This window comes from Cygnus atratus, chromosome 6 (assembly GCF_013377495.2).
Source record: "Cygnus atratus isolate AKBS03 ecotype Queensland, Australia chromosome 6, CAtr_DNAZoo_HiC_assembly, whole genome shotgun sequence".
Taxonomy (NCBI): Eukaryota; Metazoa; Chordata; class Aves; order Anseriformes; family Anatidae; genus Cygnus; species Cygnus atratus.
In genome coordinates this window covers 29,320,230-29,338,391 of record NC_066367.1, presented here as the reverse complement: position 1 = coordinate 29,338,391, position 18,162 = coordinate 29,320,230, and the positions used below count along the sequence as shown (strand labels likewise).

The 18,162-nt window shown below is 41.5% G+C and overlaps 1 protein-coding gene across 4 annotated transcripts in view; it reads right to left on the bottom strand.

Moving 5' to 3' along the window:
• SMARCAL1 (SWI/SNF related, matrix associated, actin dependent regulator of chromatin, subfamily a like 1) overlaps positions 1 to 18,162 on the bottom strand; it is a 35,219-nt gene that overhangs the window by 3,167 nt on the left and 13,890 nt on the right. For all 4 annotated transcript variants that reach the window (XM_050711679.1, XM_035572650.2, XM_050711680.1 and 1 more), the window contains exons 9-14: positions 17,321 to 17,386; positions 9,960 to 10,100; positions 4,908 to 5,126; positions 4,022 to 4,092; positions 1,685 to 1,787; positions 406 to 588 (exon numbers count right to left, since the gene is read on the bottom strand). In XM_050711679.1, the coding sequence (XP_050567636.1) occupies positions 406 to 588; positions 1,685 to 1,787; positions 4,022 to 4,092; positions 4,908 to 5,126; positions 9,960 to 10,100; positions 17,321 to 17,386 (783 nt within the window). The remainder of the gene's footprint in view (positions 1 to 405; positions 589 to 1,684; positions 1,788 to 4,021; positions 4,093 to 4,907; positions 5,127 to 9,959; positions 10,101 to 17,320; positions 17,387 to 18,162) is intronic.

Below are 18,162 nucleotides of genomic sequence, written 5' to 3'. Positions count from 1 at the left end.
AGAAATAACAAAAATGCTAGAGAACATATGTGGCTGAGATTAAGGGAAACAGATAAACAAGCTAGAAAAAAATCTACGCTCTTTGCTTGCAAACGAAACCAGGGGGTCAGCATTGATGATGGACCCGTTCAAATCTCGGCTGGGTGGGGGGAGCTGTTGAGAGCTTTGTCAAGTTACGAAACAGCGTGTTTCCCTTTCACAGTCTTCTCCAGCCAGCAAGCAGTATAACCAGCCACGCTGACTGGTTACAAGCCCAGGCAGCTGGTGGTGCACTGACAACTAGCCACCAGAGAGAGAAAGAGAGGAACCCTAGCGGATATCCCCTGCCCATCACATCTCCTCCCAAGAGCCAACATTTCTGCTCTCCAGGCAGCATCTAGCCCCTGACACTTCCAGGATACGTACCCCTGGATTCCAGAAGAGCTCTGCAAACACCACCAGGTCCGCAGCAGACAAAGTCAGGCCCATGTTTGCGGCAGTGAGGGACAGAACGGCCACCACCTGCTTCCCTGACAACTGGAACTTCTGGCACAGAGACTGCCGCTCAGCTGAAGACGTGGAGCCATCAATGCGGATATATTCAACACGCTGAGAAAAGGCAGAGAAAGAAGATAGTACTTAGCAGCCTTGTGTCCCCTTTCCTGTCGTCCCCTTCCATATTTTAGTGGATTCCGTTTCCCTTCCCCATGCCAGAACCAAGAAAGTTAAAAATGCAACTCTTGTCTTTTTAAAACCTTTCACCATTTTAAGGCACTGTAGCTCAGCGTGTCATGTACTTCCCCTCTGTCAACAGCATCTGCCTTGCTCCTCTGTCCATTGCTCCCACACTGATCCTGAGCAACAGGAAGGACAGCAACCAGCTGGCAACTCAGGTACAGTGGAAAGGCAAGCAGCTTAACAAAAAACAGAATATTATCTGCACGCTGATGTTACAACCTTTCCAGCCTCAAGTCTTCCTCTGTTTACAATGGAAGGAGATGGGATCTTACATATCTCAGCTGCTCCTCAGGAGAGGCATGATAAACTTGGATGATGCAGGGCTGTAATTCCTCACGGTCAAACCTCCTTGCTTTGCTGGAGAATGCTGCCACAGAGGCAAAGTCACCATTGCCACTGTGTTTATGGTTTGAAATATTAACTTAAACCATCCTTCACACTGCCCCAACGTGACCCAGAAGTCTTTAGTAACATCCACAGAAACCTCTCGTGAATAATGAGTGAAACACTTTTGAAGTCAGTGACAACTGCTCAGGTATAGCAGGTCCCCTTACAGTATGCCAGTTCAAAACCACCAGAGACCATAGACTCAAAGGAATGAAGCCAAAGCTGGGCTTGGGTTGTTACCTTCTCCATCTCTGAGGAAAGCCAGGAGGAAAAAGTAGAGAGAGCCACACAGCGTAACACTCCTCCAGGAATTCACAAGCTCCAGGGCAGATGATGGAGATCAGTAAAGAACACTGAATACAACAAAAGCCATTCAGCTAATACGAAGTGCATCCCATCCTGCACTCCCCCTGACAGCTCAGCTCCCTTGGTGAAGGGCACATTCAGAAGCACAGCAAGTAGAAATCATCTCTGCCCCTAACTTTAATAAACTAGCTGACCAGCCATAACTCTGGGGAGCTCTTAAGCAGCTGTGAAGCTGGAATAGTGATAAAGTTGAGAAAACTCAGTCGTTACTTACTTTCTTCTCCAGCTCTTCAACTATTGCATCCAGCATTATCTTGTGATGAGCAAACACCAGGAATTTATCTTTTCCGCTTTCTAGTAACTCCAAGATGTATTCTCTATATGAAAGAGGAAAAAAAAATGAATTATGTGCTGAGAGAATACAGACTTTGCCCAAAACAGATTTTAAAGAAACTTTTCATCCTACAAAAACTAGGAAATAGGTTAGCATAAAACGTTGCAGTAAAATGCAAGTAGCAAGTCAAGTCTCCTACAGATTGAAAAAGATATAACACGAAAATCGACTCATTTTTCTTCATCCCAGCTGGACAGCTGCCTACATTTGTACTTGTATATCACTGAGAATCAGTTTATTGTCTCCTACCTGAATCATGACACCCCAAACCAAGGAACAGGAATTGCCTGTACTTTTTGGCTAGTCCATCCACCCTTCTGTATTTCTGACTTTTGCACGATCACAATACATTAAACTAATCTGTACACAGTGTTTACTTAGGATTGTTTTTATTTTAGAACAATAAGTGTCTAAATGCATGCATCAGGGTATTGTAAAAACGTTTTTCTTGTAAGGGTTCATATTAATATTAACTACAGCTTAACAACCTATATACATCAGCTATTTCCAGGAACCATCCATATGCATATAGGCTAAGGACAAACGAAAGGCAACTAGATTCATTTCAAATCCAGTTAAACAGTGTTAATTAAATCAAAACGTCTGGCATTTGCCATCGACTTATCACATGCATACCAGCTGAGTACCAAACACATGTCTATCTAGTAACTTGTGATACAACTGGGTCAACTATAAACTAGAGCTCGAAAAACATCTAAAATCCTAAAATTTATAAGTAAATATAGCAACAGCCTTCAGAGTAGATTATAAAAATGCCTTCTTTTCTTTGGAATGGCAAAGTTGTTGCACGACCAGGAATACCAAGTTCTTTGCTAAATACAACACGGCTTAGGCCAGCAGCAACTGGCAGACAACACCAAGCAGGATTTCCAGCATCATACTAAGATGCATCAATGCTTTGCAGCCAGCTCCCTGGATTCTGTGATGTTCAGACCCCAGTTATAGAACATAATTTAAGAAAGAAATCTCGGAGTGGGATTGCTGGGTTTTAAAGTAAAACAAATATCAAAGTGAACATTCAGTGTAGCAAGCAGATGCCAACAAATCCCAATTATTTTATAGCTCACCCCCATATATCCAGTTACAAAGTGGTTAGTCATTTCAGTGACTCCGCAGAGCGGCAATGGAAACTGTCATCAAGGGTAAGGAAGGGGAGGCGCTAATGTTCATACGACAGCACCATTAGCTAGAGGGAACTGTACATCAGCACCTTGTAATATCTGATACTTTAAATGCTACTAAACCCTAGAAAAAAGTGGACTAGCTCCTACTTCTCAGTGCCTGCAGAGTCAAGTAAACAACACTTTATGGTTTTATATTCAGTTCACACTTGCAACTGAATATAAAAGGAAGAAACTCTACTAACTGTTCATTAACACAAAAGGAAGGAAGTCCTCTACAGAAACGAGAGCTGGGACTCTGAAGTGCAGTTCTGTGCCAAACAGACGGATTTTGCAGCAAGGTCTGAGATTGTGAAATCAGTGCACATTAGCTGGTCCTTGCATTCAGAGGGCTGTGGAAAAGTAAACTGTTTTCATGTTATTAGCATGCTTATTAAAAAGTCATGTTAAATGGCCTAAAGCAACTCCTTTGCAGTCCCAGCAAAAAGGCTAAGGATGAAAGGGCATGGAAAGTCACAGAAGGAAATTATTCCTACAGAAGACAGTTAAAAGCACATCTATGAGAGAAAACTTTTGCTACTGAGGTCCCATGTGAGCTCTGTGGAAGAGCCAAGAACTCCAGTAGCGGCTGTGACACCCTTAGAGAACAACGTAACTAAAGCTCACACCATCTCATAAGCTTTTTGGCTCAGGGCTCTTGCTGCAGTACTACTGCAGTATTTGTTTTCTCAAATTCTGTTGATACTTTTAGTTTCATTACTCCACCCCTCCTTAAATTGAAATAGGGTCTGGAGTAGGGAGCTTGATCCAAGTCCCAAACACCAAGTAATTTCAGACAGTTCAAATGACACAGTTTAGAACCATATCTGGAATGAAATCACAAGACTTGTTCAGCCTAGGAATTCTGAGAGAAGAAAATGTTTAGTGCATTGTAATTAAAATCAATTTTTTTTTTAAGCTGGCTTGAGGCTATGCTTCATGTCCCTGCACTGTTATCTCTAAGGCACCATTTTCCTGTTCTCAGCGGAAAAACACATTTTACTAGGCAAGAATGAACCAGTGACATGCAGCTTACACGACTGAGTGGATTTTAGCTTCTGCTGTTCTGTTGTAGAAGAGGAGAAGAGCTTCTTTCTCCTGTTGTTTCTGCAGAGGGAAAGAAAAATAAATTTGAGTCCAAGAAATGGCTTTTCTACCTTCTTGCTTACAGATTTGGAATGTCTGTTGCTGCCCATATACACTTTGCTAGCAAAAAAAAATCAGCCTAAAAACGTAAAACAAAAGGGGATTGGAGGGGGAAGCCTACACGCCACTGGGCATGGCAGATACTCACACTCCTACTTCTGACACCTCCATTCCTATCTCCCACTCAACTCCTACAAGTCGAATGACAAGCATAACACAAATGCAGTTTTAGTTGATAAAGCATTTCCCAACTAAAATGGCAAGGGAAAACTCCCAGGTTATTACAGAACTGTATTAAAAATCTAGGCATCTAGAAAATGCTTTTGCCATCCATAGAAGAAAAAATTGCAAAAATCCAGTCTTCACATTTTTGGCTACTGCTGTACTCTGCAACTCAGCTTCAACAAGGCTGTGTTTGTACACTGAATGGAATTATACGGCAAGACAGAAGAGTAAATAGAGTCAAAAGAGGTACATAAGGCAATTACAGGGGACTAACAAGAAGAAAGAGAGAATAAATGGTATTTGACACAAAGGGATAAAGCAGACCACTTAAAAGGAAAAAAAAGCAGATCTGTTTTGAGTTGTTTAAAACTGTGCCTTGAACAGTCTTCCACTGTGCCATCGCGTGGGGTGTGGCTCTGACTTTCCTTGGAACACAGGACACTGTTTCTCCACTGATGTTTTTAATTTGATTTAACAAAAAAAATCTCCTAATCTGAAAAATAAAGGCACCTGAAATACCAACGCTGCATCATGAAAATAGTTTGACTTACATTTCCATATCCTTTGGCCATCTTCTTTGCTTCAACTGCCAAGACAGCTTTGGTCTTTGCATTAATGCCTTCAGGAGACACCACAACCATTTTGCGTTGCTTTGCTGGAAGCTGGGAAAGCACATCTGATTTAAGACGTCGTATCATGATGGATTCTTCCAGTAAAATTTTCAGTTCAGCTAAATTGGATGATCCAGAGTAGTCCCAACCCCACGGCATCTGGGAAAGACCAAAGCAGTTATCAGCGGCAAACTTAGAAGAGACTGGCCCTCCTGGTCTGCAGGTGATTCAACAATGGAATAAACTTCCAGGGAAAATGGATAAAGAGAGAACTCAGTGATCAGTAGGAAGAGAGATTTGGTAAAATCGGTGGTAAAATAGAAGGGTACAAACCCACCCAACAAGAGAAGGCTACTTATCAAATTCTTTTTCTCCTATCTAGAAGTATTCAGGGAGGTGCAGGAAAGAGGCCTACAGAAGAAGGTAGAGATGCTTACTACAGCCCTGTGCCCTGGTATTCATCCTTACCCAGCACGGTGTTTCTGCTCTCCACCTGTAGCTTTGGGCAGGCCTGCAGAACTCACTGCAGTTCTGTGCACATGGATTTACCCCAGCTCTACGCTGAAAGACAAGCATCTGTAGCAGCATGAGGGCAGGCATCCTTAATGCAAATGCCTTCACAGAGATGTTACACTCGTCTGACACACCTAGTAAATGTTGAGGCAAAATCGCCTGCTTTCCACCATGACCCGTCTCTTGATCTGCTTCCTGCCATACTCAGGTTCTGCCATCATCATCTTTGGCTCAGACTCAAGCAGATCATAAATAAATGTTGGTCTAAAATACATCATTCAAAGCATTGTCTCCTCAAAGTATTATCACTTCTAAGCTCCTCTGAACAAACCCTTCATTTTCTCCACCTTGAAGCACTTGCCTCTGAACGTGCCCTGTTCAATTAACCCCAGCTCATCTCTTCTCCTCCTGGTAACCCCACAGCCTAGCGTTTGTTCTCTGGGAAAGAACAGCTAAGCCAGCAGCCAGTACACTTCCCAGTTCTTGAAATCTCTCTCAACAACCTGGTTTTGGACAGGAGACCAATAATGTTTTTAAAATGACTTAAAGGATAAAGAGCAATCTTTTCGCTGAAGTTTCACAACTAATATATGAAATACAGCTACGATAATACTGAAAGCCAAGTGGGGGGAAAATCTTCGTCACAGCTCTAACTCCAAGTCTTGGTAGCAGCATTACCAAAAAAAAAACACGTTCTGATCTTCAAACAATCCAAAGCAAGCAGCCCCTATACATTTATACCTATACACTCCTTGATGGCCTATAACAGAAATGTGGGGGGCCTCAGCACGAACCCCTCTGATCTGCTGCTCTGCTCTCGTTGTACCACCTTAATTGCTAAAATAAATTTAAGTGGAAAATAAAAATAATCTGTACTTCCTTTATTCGCCTTCCCCAAGAGAAGCTTGCTACAACATGGAATTTGAAGTAAAATAGGAAAAAGCTCTCAAGCATTCACCTCACCCTCTATCCTTCTGTAGAATGGAGGAGACCGAAAAATAAATCTTACCAGACACATGGTTAACCACTTCACTGACTGTCTGAACAGATAGTGCTTTGATGGAACAGGGATGAGAACATGCTATGAGACAGAACGAGGAGGAATCCAACAGGTCACAGGCAATTAAGACCACTATGGTATCTGGAAGCGAATAGTCCTACTTCATGTTGAGACTTAACAGGACAATCTGCAATTCTATGGCCATATTGTAGTGCTGCGAACCATCAGCTAACTACAGTTTCTGGCACCTATGGTCATCATTAAAACTCATTTGACTTAATCTACATAATGATGGTGCCTTCTGATTATCTGTAGTTGGTTCATTAAAGCTAGAAATAATTCAAAACCCTGATACAAAGCCAGACTGGGTCCCATAGAGTAGGGAATTTGGCTCTGAAAACAGCACAGCGGTGTATAGCTAGAGGTAATAAACCCACCTGGATCTAAGCCAGGCCCTCAAAAAGCCAACGTGGGTATTACTGCTCTGCTTCCCTGAAACCAGGAGTGCAATGCAGGTCCCTCAGGTCCACGAAAAGCTGCCTCGAGTCTAGCTGGGTTTATTAGCTTTAGGCATGTGCTGCATGAAAGCTGACAGGGCTGAGCCCCAGTCTCTTTGCCCCCTTTCCTGCCTATCTTCAGGCTTCGGACTCAGCAGAGCAGACGTGCCGAACCAGGAAGGACCTGGTGCTGCACCCAGTTTGATAAGCTCCCTGGTCACACTGCTCAGCGCTCTGGCAGGGAAGGAGCAGGAACCAACGCTGAGCAGGCTGCTGAGCAAGACCTGCTATGGGACCTGGACACCTTCCGCAGGCTCATTCTACTCACACAACCCATGTTATTCCACTTTCCCTTTCCCTAACAGACAAGCGATACGTATATTTTGCAGCCACGTAGCACAATTCGTTTCAGAAGAGTAACATCACTGTGACTGAAAGAACAGGGCAGAAACGGAGCCAATACCCTATCTACTGTCATGTTGAAGTATATCCAGGCAGAATCCCAGCAGCATGTTCTTTTAAGGTGACCGCGTCGCTGGAACAATTTGCAAACGGGGAAACATACTAGTTCTGTACTGCATCTAGGTAATGAGAATTATTTCTTGGAATTATTAAAATATATTTTAGCATGCGCTATGATGAAAAAAGAGAGAGAGAAAAAAGGACAATTATTTTGCCAAAATACACATCTGGCTTTGATCCATAACGTTCCAGAACAAATGCATCCAACTGTGATTTTCTTACCAAAGTGTTACAGCATCTTACATGAGTCAGTAAACTTATTACAGCGTTCGCAGAAGCTGCCAAACTCTTACAAATTCAGAGCATGTGCTCAGATAGAAATTATTTAATATTTGCCAACATCACCCAGTTTGAAAAATGAATTCACAGCATGTATTTTGGGAAACAGACTTGAGCTATTTTGTAAATAAGCAGGTGACATTTCACTTGCTGCATTTTTAAGAGTATAGATGCTGGGAGGTTGAACTGCAAAACGATAAACTTTTATTTTATATCCCTCCTAATCACATCTGCCAGATATCTGCAATTTTCTGTCATGAAATCTATTCTCTTCAAACAGAAAGTTGTCAGGTTTTGGTTTTAAATTGAACGGTTCAGGTTTGTCAGTTTTTCATTAATCTTCTAATGCAACCAGATTTATAATTAATACCAAAATATTTTTACAGAGTACCTTTCATCCTGACAGACCTCCAAAAGCTTTGCAAAACCTCTCTGGTTTTGTGCCACTCCACCCCACTTACAATGCTTTCATTCACTTTCAGGACAGAAGGAAGAACCTATTTGAATAACGCCAGCAAAAGTACCACAACAGTTCTTCAGAGAGCTTGTAACTCTTAACACAATCTCAGGTTAGAGCTGCAAAAACAAACCTGAGGGACACGCTGCAATCATGAGGGAAACACTACAATCATCAAAACACCTTTTAGTTTACTCAGAGCTGAGTGGATTTACAGCAACCTAATACGCAGCAGTCCTACTTTTAACTTCAAATACTACCCACATCTCTTCATTTCCAGCAGTCCCACTTCTGGTCTAAATAAGCAAATTCCTTCTAGGTTCACTGTATCATTTATTGCCATTAACTGCAGCAGAAGTCCCAGGTGAGCACTGAGAAGACCAGTAATGTTCAACTGTCTAGTAGAGGTGGGTCAAACAGAAAAACAAAATTGTACTAGAAACCCTGCAGAGGCTTTCAAGGGGAGCTGATACAGACTGTGACCTCCATGCTGAGTTTCATTGTAGGCTGAAAACTCATTTATACAGAATACATTGGTACAACCTGGATCGTGCAGAACAATTTTATTTCTTTTATCCAATTCCACATCTTACCTGAGGTCCATATGCCTTGTAATTGAAGCAACAGCAAGTCATGCAGAACTTTACCCTCAAAGGGTTTATGAAACTCCAAACCTATTTACACTCACAATTCACCCTCCCTTTTACTGCAGAAAACCAACAAGATTAAACTGCATCTTTTCATTTCCCTCTGAAAAGCACACTGGACACTGCTCAGACAGGAATCTCTCAGCAAAGATAATGAAACTCAGTAGAAATTGCAGCCTTCTCCCTCCCATCCAACTCCTACTATGGATGGAGAAATTAGAAGTTCCAATCCTCTGCCATGAAAGCAGAGCTTTGCTAACAGGAATGCTGTTATGTTCTCATACTCTCTCTCCCTATATATATGAAGTTGGTTTGGGTTGGAAGGGACCATAAAGATCATATATAATTCCAACTCCCCTGCCGTGGGCAGGGACACCTCCCACTACACCACATTGTTCAAAGCCCCATCCAACCTGACCTTGAACACTTCCAGGGATAAGAGAAGTACTCTTAGAAGTACTCCTAGAAGAGAAGAACACTTCCAGATAAGATAAATTAATTTATTTCCAAGGTTTGTTGGGCACCACATCCATTTCCTGAATTGGAAGAGGAGGAATACAGACTGTAAGTCTTAATTTTTTACCTAGCTGGAGGCAAGAAATCCAAAATCCTAAGCAACAGAGGCCTCACGTTGTTAAAACAGTCACTAAACCAGACCAGAGACTGTTTTTTAGCCAATTAGCCCAATCCTAGAGCTGCTTAAAAGGCCCACAGCCACTCTGCCCATTTAAAGCTGTCGGCAAGTTCTTGTCAGAACAGCTCCTTTCCCTACACTATGGCCAAGTTTGTTTTTAGCTTTTTATTTCTGTGCCCTTCCAGGGCAGATTTTGACAAGAAGCTTTACTGCCTCCATATCTCAGGCCCACGATTTATTTGCAGCACCTACCGTTTCTAAGGTTGAGAGCTTTCAAAATATTACTTTGGAGTACGACCTTCTCAAGAAGAGCACATAATATCATAGAGGGAAAGGAGGGAAAGAAAAAAACCACTCTACTTCAGTTTAAGAAAATAAAACAATAAAATAAAATGCTGTCTGAAGAGTCCCACTGTCACTTCCCCAGCGCCCCACCGAAGTACCTTCTTTGCATCACAGTAGCGGAGCCCGAAGGTGTGGAACTGCGGGAAGAAGTCTGGCTGGACAGCCGCGATCTGCATGTAGAGCTCCATAGGCCGGGACATGGCAGGGGTTCCCGAAAGTAAGATCACTCTCCTGGCCGCCTGGGAAAGCAAAGTGGAACATCCCTTATCATACAGCTCACAACAGTGGCAGCACCTGCTAAGAAGTCATCCCCGGCCCCAAAAGACAAGCCCAGAGCCATCGTTCAGTCACCCTAAATGGAAGGGCGTTTCACCTTCCAAAGACACCTCTGGCCTTCGCTGTCTGAAGGCACTCGCTGAAGGCTTAAAGCTTCCAGGAAGCGGGACAACCTGCAACATTTCTTATTCATCACCCACATGCTGGAAGGGAAGGGGACATCAATTTTTATGACAGCACTTTCCGAACTGGCATTTACGCACAAGGCACGTTGATACCTGACGCCTGGCACAACATTTCATTTGGCACCAGACGCCACAGGAGCGTGACACACACCCCTCTCAGGTACATCCTCACCTCCAGAATAAATCCTCTCGTAATAAACCTGCCACAGCAAGCCATAAACAGACCATCTTGCTCACAAAAGCAGAAGGCATCTAGGGAAGTAGGATTTTTCTTTTTTTTTTTTTTTCTTTTTAAGTTCTACTAGCAAGAAGAGATAGATGATGCTGCCTGAAGAAAGGTCAGAAGATGTCTATCTAGCAGCCATGGCCAAAGTCACATAAGAATACTGTAAAAAAAAAAAACAACAAAAAGCTTTGTATCTGATACGGGAGCGGGGTAGGCAAACCAAAAAAACCCCACAAATTATCTAAAGTAGGTGCTCCCAAAATTGAGGGAAAATTATACCACAAACAAATGCCTCCAAGATGCATTTCTAGCCTCTTATGTCCAGTATTATCTAATTCTATTATTAGATGTGAGAGATGAATTTCTACTGCTGTAAATTCACATATAGTAGTTAAATTACAAATGCCCTGTAATTTCCTGCATGGTTTAAAGCGGGTTCATTAAAATAACAAAGGGATTCTTGAGTGACATCTGTACCAACAGCTCATTCACATTTAAATGAAAAAGAAAATGAAATTCTTTTATCGTTTCACCGAGATCTACCAGTCACCCAAATCTATTCAGCTGATTCATCCACTCGCCAACCAAATCTGGTGGAAAAAGTTCACAGATCAGCTACCGGAAATTAATTTCAGGACTCTATCAGATATATATATATAGGTTGTAATGAAGGTGGGACTTGCCTTCCCCCTCCATCCCTATTAAACATATCCGAAGGAAATGCAGTCACCAAAAGGATCAGACAATTCCCACAAACATTTTAAAAAAGCAGGATATTTATCAAACTAAATAAGAGGAGGTGTCTAACCTTTAGACGTGTCAGAAGGTAAGTGTTAGTTCACACAAGACAAAGGTCCCTGCTCTACTCAAAGGAGGTAGGGGTGAGAGAACCCAAAGATTTCAGAGGCCATGAGGCAACAAAGTGATAAAACAGAAACTGGGTCAGTTTTCAAAATGAAGGTAACAGCGGAGGACAACCAAGCAAAACCTAGACAATACCCAGTGCTTTGCAGAAGCCTTTGAGGAGTTAACTGACACCACACTGAGAAATATTCTGTAACACATGACAAGCCAGTCCCACATCTTCAGGAATCCACCAAATCAAAACTTTTTCCTCCTGGAAAGCTTGCAGAAATGAACATATTGAGGTCAAGACAGAATGGGAGTGAACAGCACTGCTGGGACGCTTCCAAGCAACGTGCATTCAAAACAGACCCAGGACATACTAAATGTAACATAAAATCAACTGTGTTGGAAGGTCTTACACTATTCCCAAGGCTCCCCCTCCTTGGAGGGCACTCCTCAGGAGCTACGGAAGACAAGGTTGGAACACTAATTCTCCAGTAGTTAAAACAGCTGGGCTTCTTGCTCTTTCTCCAATCCCAAAATAGGCGCCAAAAGAGGGAATTATAAAGTTACGGGTTATCAGATTTTTAAACTTGTCCAATTGCTGCTTTTGTGTGCAAGGTATTTTTGAACAGAAATAGTATCTAGCCACTGGAAGCGCTTACTAAGGGTTGTGATACCTAATCCATAATCAACCATTTTAAAAAATCAAGATAAGTAAACAAACAAAAAACACCAAGAACAACCACCACCAAAAAAAAAAAAAGAAACAAAAGAGAGGTACTACCTAAGCAACAGCTGCTAAGAACATGCAGAAATTAATTCCAGAAGTAGAACATAGGTGGTCTGACTCATTATCCCAATAATTCCCTTCAGTTTTAAAATCCATGACAGAAGAAGCCTAAGAGAGGGAAAAAAAAATCCTAGGCAGAAAAGGTTTCAAGCATTGAAGACTTACTTAAATTCTGGATGAAGGAAATGGCTTTGACTCACGTTTCTTTTGCTACTGGCAACTCATTTTGAATAGATGCCAACAGAGATTTGCTCCTACAGAGAAGTCTCTGCTGATCACTGCTTATTCTTGTTTTCCGAGGAGCCTTCTGTGGTGTCAAAAGTGAGTGCTTACCCTCTTCCTTACAAGGTCTACCAGGACAATATGGATCAACAGCACAGAAAATATGAGCGCAGCGAGCAGCAAGGATTCTCCAGCAAAAACAGAACTGTCAGCAATTGATACGCATCTCCATTGACACTTCAGCTACCTGTTTGCGTTCAGGTATGAAGATAAATCTTCGACAGGAGCCCTCCTCTCTCTTGTGTCCCTGTGACTATTCTTACAGCTACTTTTTTATGAAACTGCTTAAAGGAACTCTGACAATGACTCGAAGAGGTGACACCTCTTCTGTAGCCCTCTTTTACCGAGTAACCTAAGACGATTGTGGCGTTACAGCATTACACTTGCACACACACAAAACACCAGCAAGAATTAATTCCACAGCTGTGATAACATTTACAAAAAATTACTTTTGAAAGTCAAAGGATAATTTATTAACCCTGATGGCACTTCCAAAACCCAGCACCCAACTGACTGGAAGGGGAGTGATTAGGGGGTGTTGGGGAGCGTTGTGCCACAAAGAAGTAAGTGAACATGCAAAGAGCCTCATTAACATACAATGACTGTCTCTCTTAAATGAATTTCACAGCATGAGCTCTGCCATATGCTAACAGGCTGACACGCCTTTTTTTTTTTAAAAAAAAAAAGTATGGCTGGTTCTGACTGCACAATTACTCGTGTCCCCAATTTTTGCTTACTTTGTCATTTTGAACTGCTTAGCATAAGAATGCATTATCCTGTGAAATGAAAAATCTGAGAGTGGCCATAATGTAATAGGGATAATACATAAAATAGAAGATTATTTGATAAAGGGAAAGGGTTGCAGCTGTTTTGGGGAGTCTATTTCTGTACTTGGGTCAGATAGTGCTCTGCATTTCATAAGATGATCCTAGAGTGGTCATTCCAAAAATATATAAGCCTTTCCCTATTCTTAAGTGACACCCAGAAAGAGAATGTGTGTCAAATAGTGATAAATGACTATGACTGAAGCAAATTACACTACCTCCCTGCTTCAAGACAGAAGGAAAATCGGAAGGTGAGAACAGATCTGGAGATGCCTCCACAGCTTCTCTGATCTCAAGATGAAGTTCTTCCTCTGAGCAGGTGGCAACAAGGAAATGCTTTTTTTAATCGAGTCCACATGGATTTGTAATGCTTGAAGAGAGCAGCTATTTATTTCCTCCAGGAAGATTTTTCTGTTCCCTCCTTACCTTCTACCTTCAGCATTGATCTAATTCTTTTTATTATTGTTAGGCATCTCTTTATTAAAACAAGCACAGAGTATCATATTCCAGCTACACAATGCATTTGGACTTCCGTAATAGAAGCAAAGACCTTTAACCCTCCACAGATCAGGACGTGTATCATGCTCTCAATCTGAGCAGCAGCTCAATATGAACAATTGCATGAGTAATATTACCCAAATGTTGTGGGGGGAACACATACGGAGAACAACAAAAATAAGCCCATTTTATGCCACTGGAATCTTTGATTAAATACGACTATATGTTTCTCAGTTTCTAATGCTGTTCTTCACTAAAAACTTAGTGTCATGCCTCAAAAAAAAAAAAACAAAACTCATCCATATTCCAGTGGAACCTTCCCCAGTTTCCACTGCTTTCTGATACTCCATGCAATTACAGAACAAAAACAACACAACACAACACTTTGGCTGGTTGAAGGATGTAGAATCCTTTTCACCCAAGTTCCCAAAAGATCCCTCTGCAGATCAGTGAAAAACTTCCATTTTGTTGTTTCTTCTTTCTCTTCTTTCCTTAGGGCTTTGGTGTTTTATGGATATTGGTAGCACGTATACTCCCTCTTCAATCCTCATGTCTCTGGGCCAGCGTGATCTTGAAAGGAACATGAAATGCATACAAAAAATGTAACACTATGGGAGGCAGACGTAGGACAGAGGTAAAGGGAACAAGTATCGACAGTATGCCCGGGAGAACTTAGTCCAAAGCATGAGACTAAGGAAGAGAGCAAGGTGAGAGGTAGGCCCTGCTACTGCTTGCCTACTGTCCCCAAGCAAAAAACTTTCCTGTATCTCCATCCGGGTAGCAACTAAGTATGTCATAAACGATATTGAATACTACACAAAGGTTTGTTTGGTGGGTTTTGTTGTGTTGTTTGCTTTTTTAAATATTTTTAAAATGTCTAGAAGTCCCCAATTGACAGACTTAGGCCGCGTGTTTAATACATGGCTCTGCTTGACAATTCCATACCATGCTTATCCTACAACATATTCAACAGAGCAGGGAAAGATAAATTATAACTGAGTGGTTAAAAATACCACTTCATTTTGAAAAATAATCAATGTCAGATATTAGAAGTAAAATGAGACTTTAAATGCTGTAACCATGGGTTAAATATGTCAAAGGTAGAGATTCAGCTTGGCTGTCTAACAAGGCAAATTCAAAATTAATACCCAAGGTAAGTCATCTTTATTATGAATGTATTGATTTAATATGGTTATTGTGCAGTTCTGTCTAAACTCCCACAACAATTTTTATATTTTACTTGTTATTCAAATGGAGAAGTCACAGGAACAGATTCTACCAAGATGAAAGGAATTCATTAAGAACCAATAGAAGGGACAGAAACATTTCAGGCACAGAAATATTTTAATTTAGATCTGTCCAGTGTCATTAGGGACTCATAAATCTTTGTAGCAAGTAAGGACAAAGGATCACATTTGTTTGCTTCTTTTCTGTCCCCAAAATTCAGCTCAAGGCTAAGCTTTCATGCTTAAGGATGTTGAGGACCTCATAGAAAATAAAGGTAACTAAGAATTTAAGAAATTTTAGAGTAGTATGCTGCCAACAAAAGTTAGATTACCTAGAAGGTAGACGAGGCATGAGCTGACTCCTCAGGTTCTTGTTACAGCACTGGTATGGCTTTGAACTGAGCCCTTAAGGTAGGGACTGATGTACAAGGCGCACTGTGCCTCTAAATAGCTTGCTTATGGATACAGCTTTTTGGGTCTCTTCTAAGAGACTCACTACTGCTCCTTTTAAATGTCAGGAAAGCAAGAGCAAGAATATTATCCTTAGTTCTTAAACTTCTAGCAACAGTAAACTGCAGCAACTTCATCAATTCCCCTAATGCAACAATTTTGAAGTATCGTGTAAGATACTGAAAATAATCCCATTTTTACCCCATTGACTATTTACTATACAGACAACAGGATAGCTTTTAAATCCAGTATTCAGGTCATGAAGGCTTGTCATATCTTGGTTGTTCTTTCAAATAAAACGTTGCTGTCATGTGCTGTGCCAGTAGCGAGTACAGCATCACTCACTGGTAGTTGAGGACAAAGCTGCCAAATGGACTAGTTTTAGAACAAAACACACGTTGGAAAGCAAGGAGGGCAGAGGAATGGCTATTACAGCAAATACTCACTCCAGAAGTTGTAGTCAGCAAATAGGAAAATGCAATTTATGCGAACACCTAGCAAGAAGTGCTCTCTAAAGGTTCTGGTCCTTTCTTACTGTATGCTGTTCATGGGTGAGAAAGCGCACAATGAGAACATGAAACTCATAACGCTTTCAGAAGGGTGAAATTCAGCTTTAAGAGCACAAGCTCTCAGTGCTGTAAGACCAGTGAGGTGATAGCATGGAACTGTACATTCTCAGTAAGATCATACAGACAATTAGCCATCATTTAACGGGTACCATCTTCCATATCTTATAGCCTGCAAATAATTTTGACGAGCTGATCCTTGCAAAGCTACAAGTAGGAAAGGATGAGAAAACTTTCTGAGCATTCTACCATGAGGTAAAAATTGTTATTTTTCCATCATTTTCAGACATCAAAACTTAACTACTGTACTTAAAACTGCTCGTAAAATTGGACCTCCTACTTAGTTTCCAAACATTAAAAGCCTCAAGTGATTTGAAAGCTAAGAGAAGACAAGAGTCAGGCCTATAGAGAGAACGATGAAGTTACCCAAGTACAACCACCTTTAGCCTGCCATTAAAAATCTTGCATATAAAAGTTGGTTGCTGTAAAGCCATCATAGATCAAACCTTCTCTTTATACACACTTACGGATAGCTGTTGAAAAAGAACTGCATTTATCTTGTTCTAACGTACAGACTGCAGTGCCTAGAAGCTACTGGTAACTTTAATCTCCTAGAGGCTACCAGGGACAATTTGATTCTTTGATTCAACAACAACAGGCAGATATTAAAATTTACATTTCTCCTGCTATCACATACTTCAATATTCCTTCCCTTCTGGGGGCCACTTGTCTTGCTAACCTCCCATTCTGCTGTTTCCTGCTGGTTAAATGCAAAGAACTAGTAGGAGCGCTCTTATATGCCAGCCACACAAATACATTGGAAGCTTGCAGTAACAAAGCAGAGGTCAAAACTAAAGCCAAGGACAGGACCTAGGTAACATCATTTTGATATACAGCAGCAATTTGAGTGCCAAGTAGTAAGTGATTATGATTTTACACTCAACAAGCTGCATTGATATGGCTATATTCTTTCTACTCTCCACTAATATATTCAGTAAATTTTGACATTCCCTTTTTCCCCCATCACCACAAAACATATCAGTGTCAGTACCACAATTAGATCAAGGGAGTTTCTGAAGTTCTTTCGTTAGGTTTTACCATCTAACATTTGTATTGAAATTAGTGGCTAAGATAGAGACAAATTTTGCTCTTGAATCAACAGTTACTTGGACATCCACTGGTGCAACAGCAGAATTCAGCTGCCGGCTCCTAAACTGGTATAAAGAGCAGCACATGTTTTGGGAGTCTGGCCTTAGCTGCCGGATGTTTGGCACACACCATACGTACCTTGAGTAGAGGCATGGCAGCTCGACATCGTGCAGTTTTTACGTTCTTTAGGTAATGAGATTCATCCTGAAACAGAACAGGCACTGAAATGAAGACAGCTCTGATCCACAGTCCAACTGCAGGATAAAGAACAAATTCCCAATATTCTCAGCTATCTAAAATATTACAAGCTTATCCTCCCAGAGGAAATTTCAAGCACTGAGATAGTCGCATCGAATTCTAAACATGAAGACAGCACGTGGAGTAGCAGGCTTCCCACATTCAAACCCACAGTTGCACGCAAATGGAATGGAAATCAAACGTTAGAGCCATGAATCTCAAATGATCCCAGGCAAGTGACCAGAGGCGGACGGAAACGGGAGGAGAAAGAGGAACATCATCTCCACCACTGATGCTCATTTGCCCCTGCGTGTCCTTTAAATGCAGCAAACATGGGAGGCCTACAGAGTGATACTTCCCTAACTGAAGGGTTAATGAAAACAACAAGGAAAAAAGAAATCTAATTAGGATCCAACTGCTCTGCTGATAGGGCTCACCAGGTGGATAATAGCCTCCTACTTGAGACATCACCCCCAAACAGGCTTCATTTCTTCTGCTATAGCAAAGCAGAACCTGGACACAAAATCTAATCGGCACCCTCCAAGGTACATTCTCATCTCTCCATGTCTGGATGAGCAAGCAACCATGCGTGTAAAGACAATACAACTGCTTAGCCTCCCAGGCACAGTCTTCTCCCTCCTGATTAACAAATAAGCTACATTATTGGCCCCAGTCAGCAAAGAATATCAGAAGTAAAAGCAGGGAAGCTCAGCACTCAGTAGAACTCCTAGCATCTGTAAAAA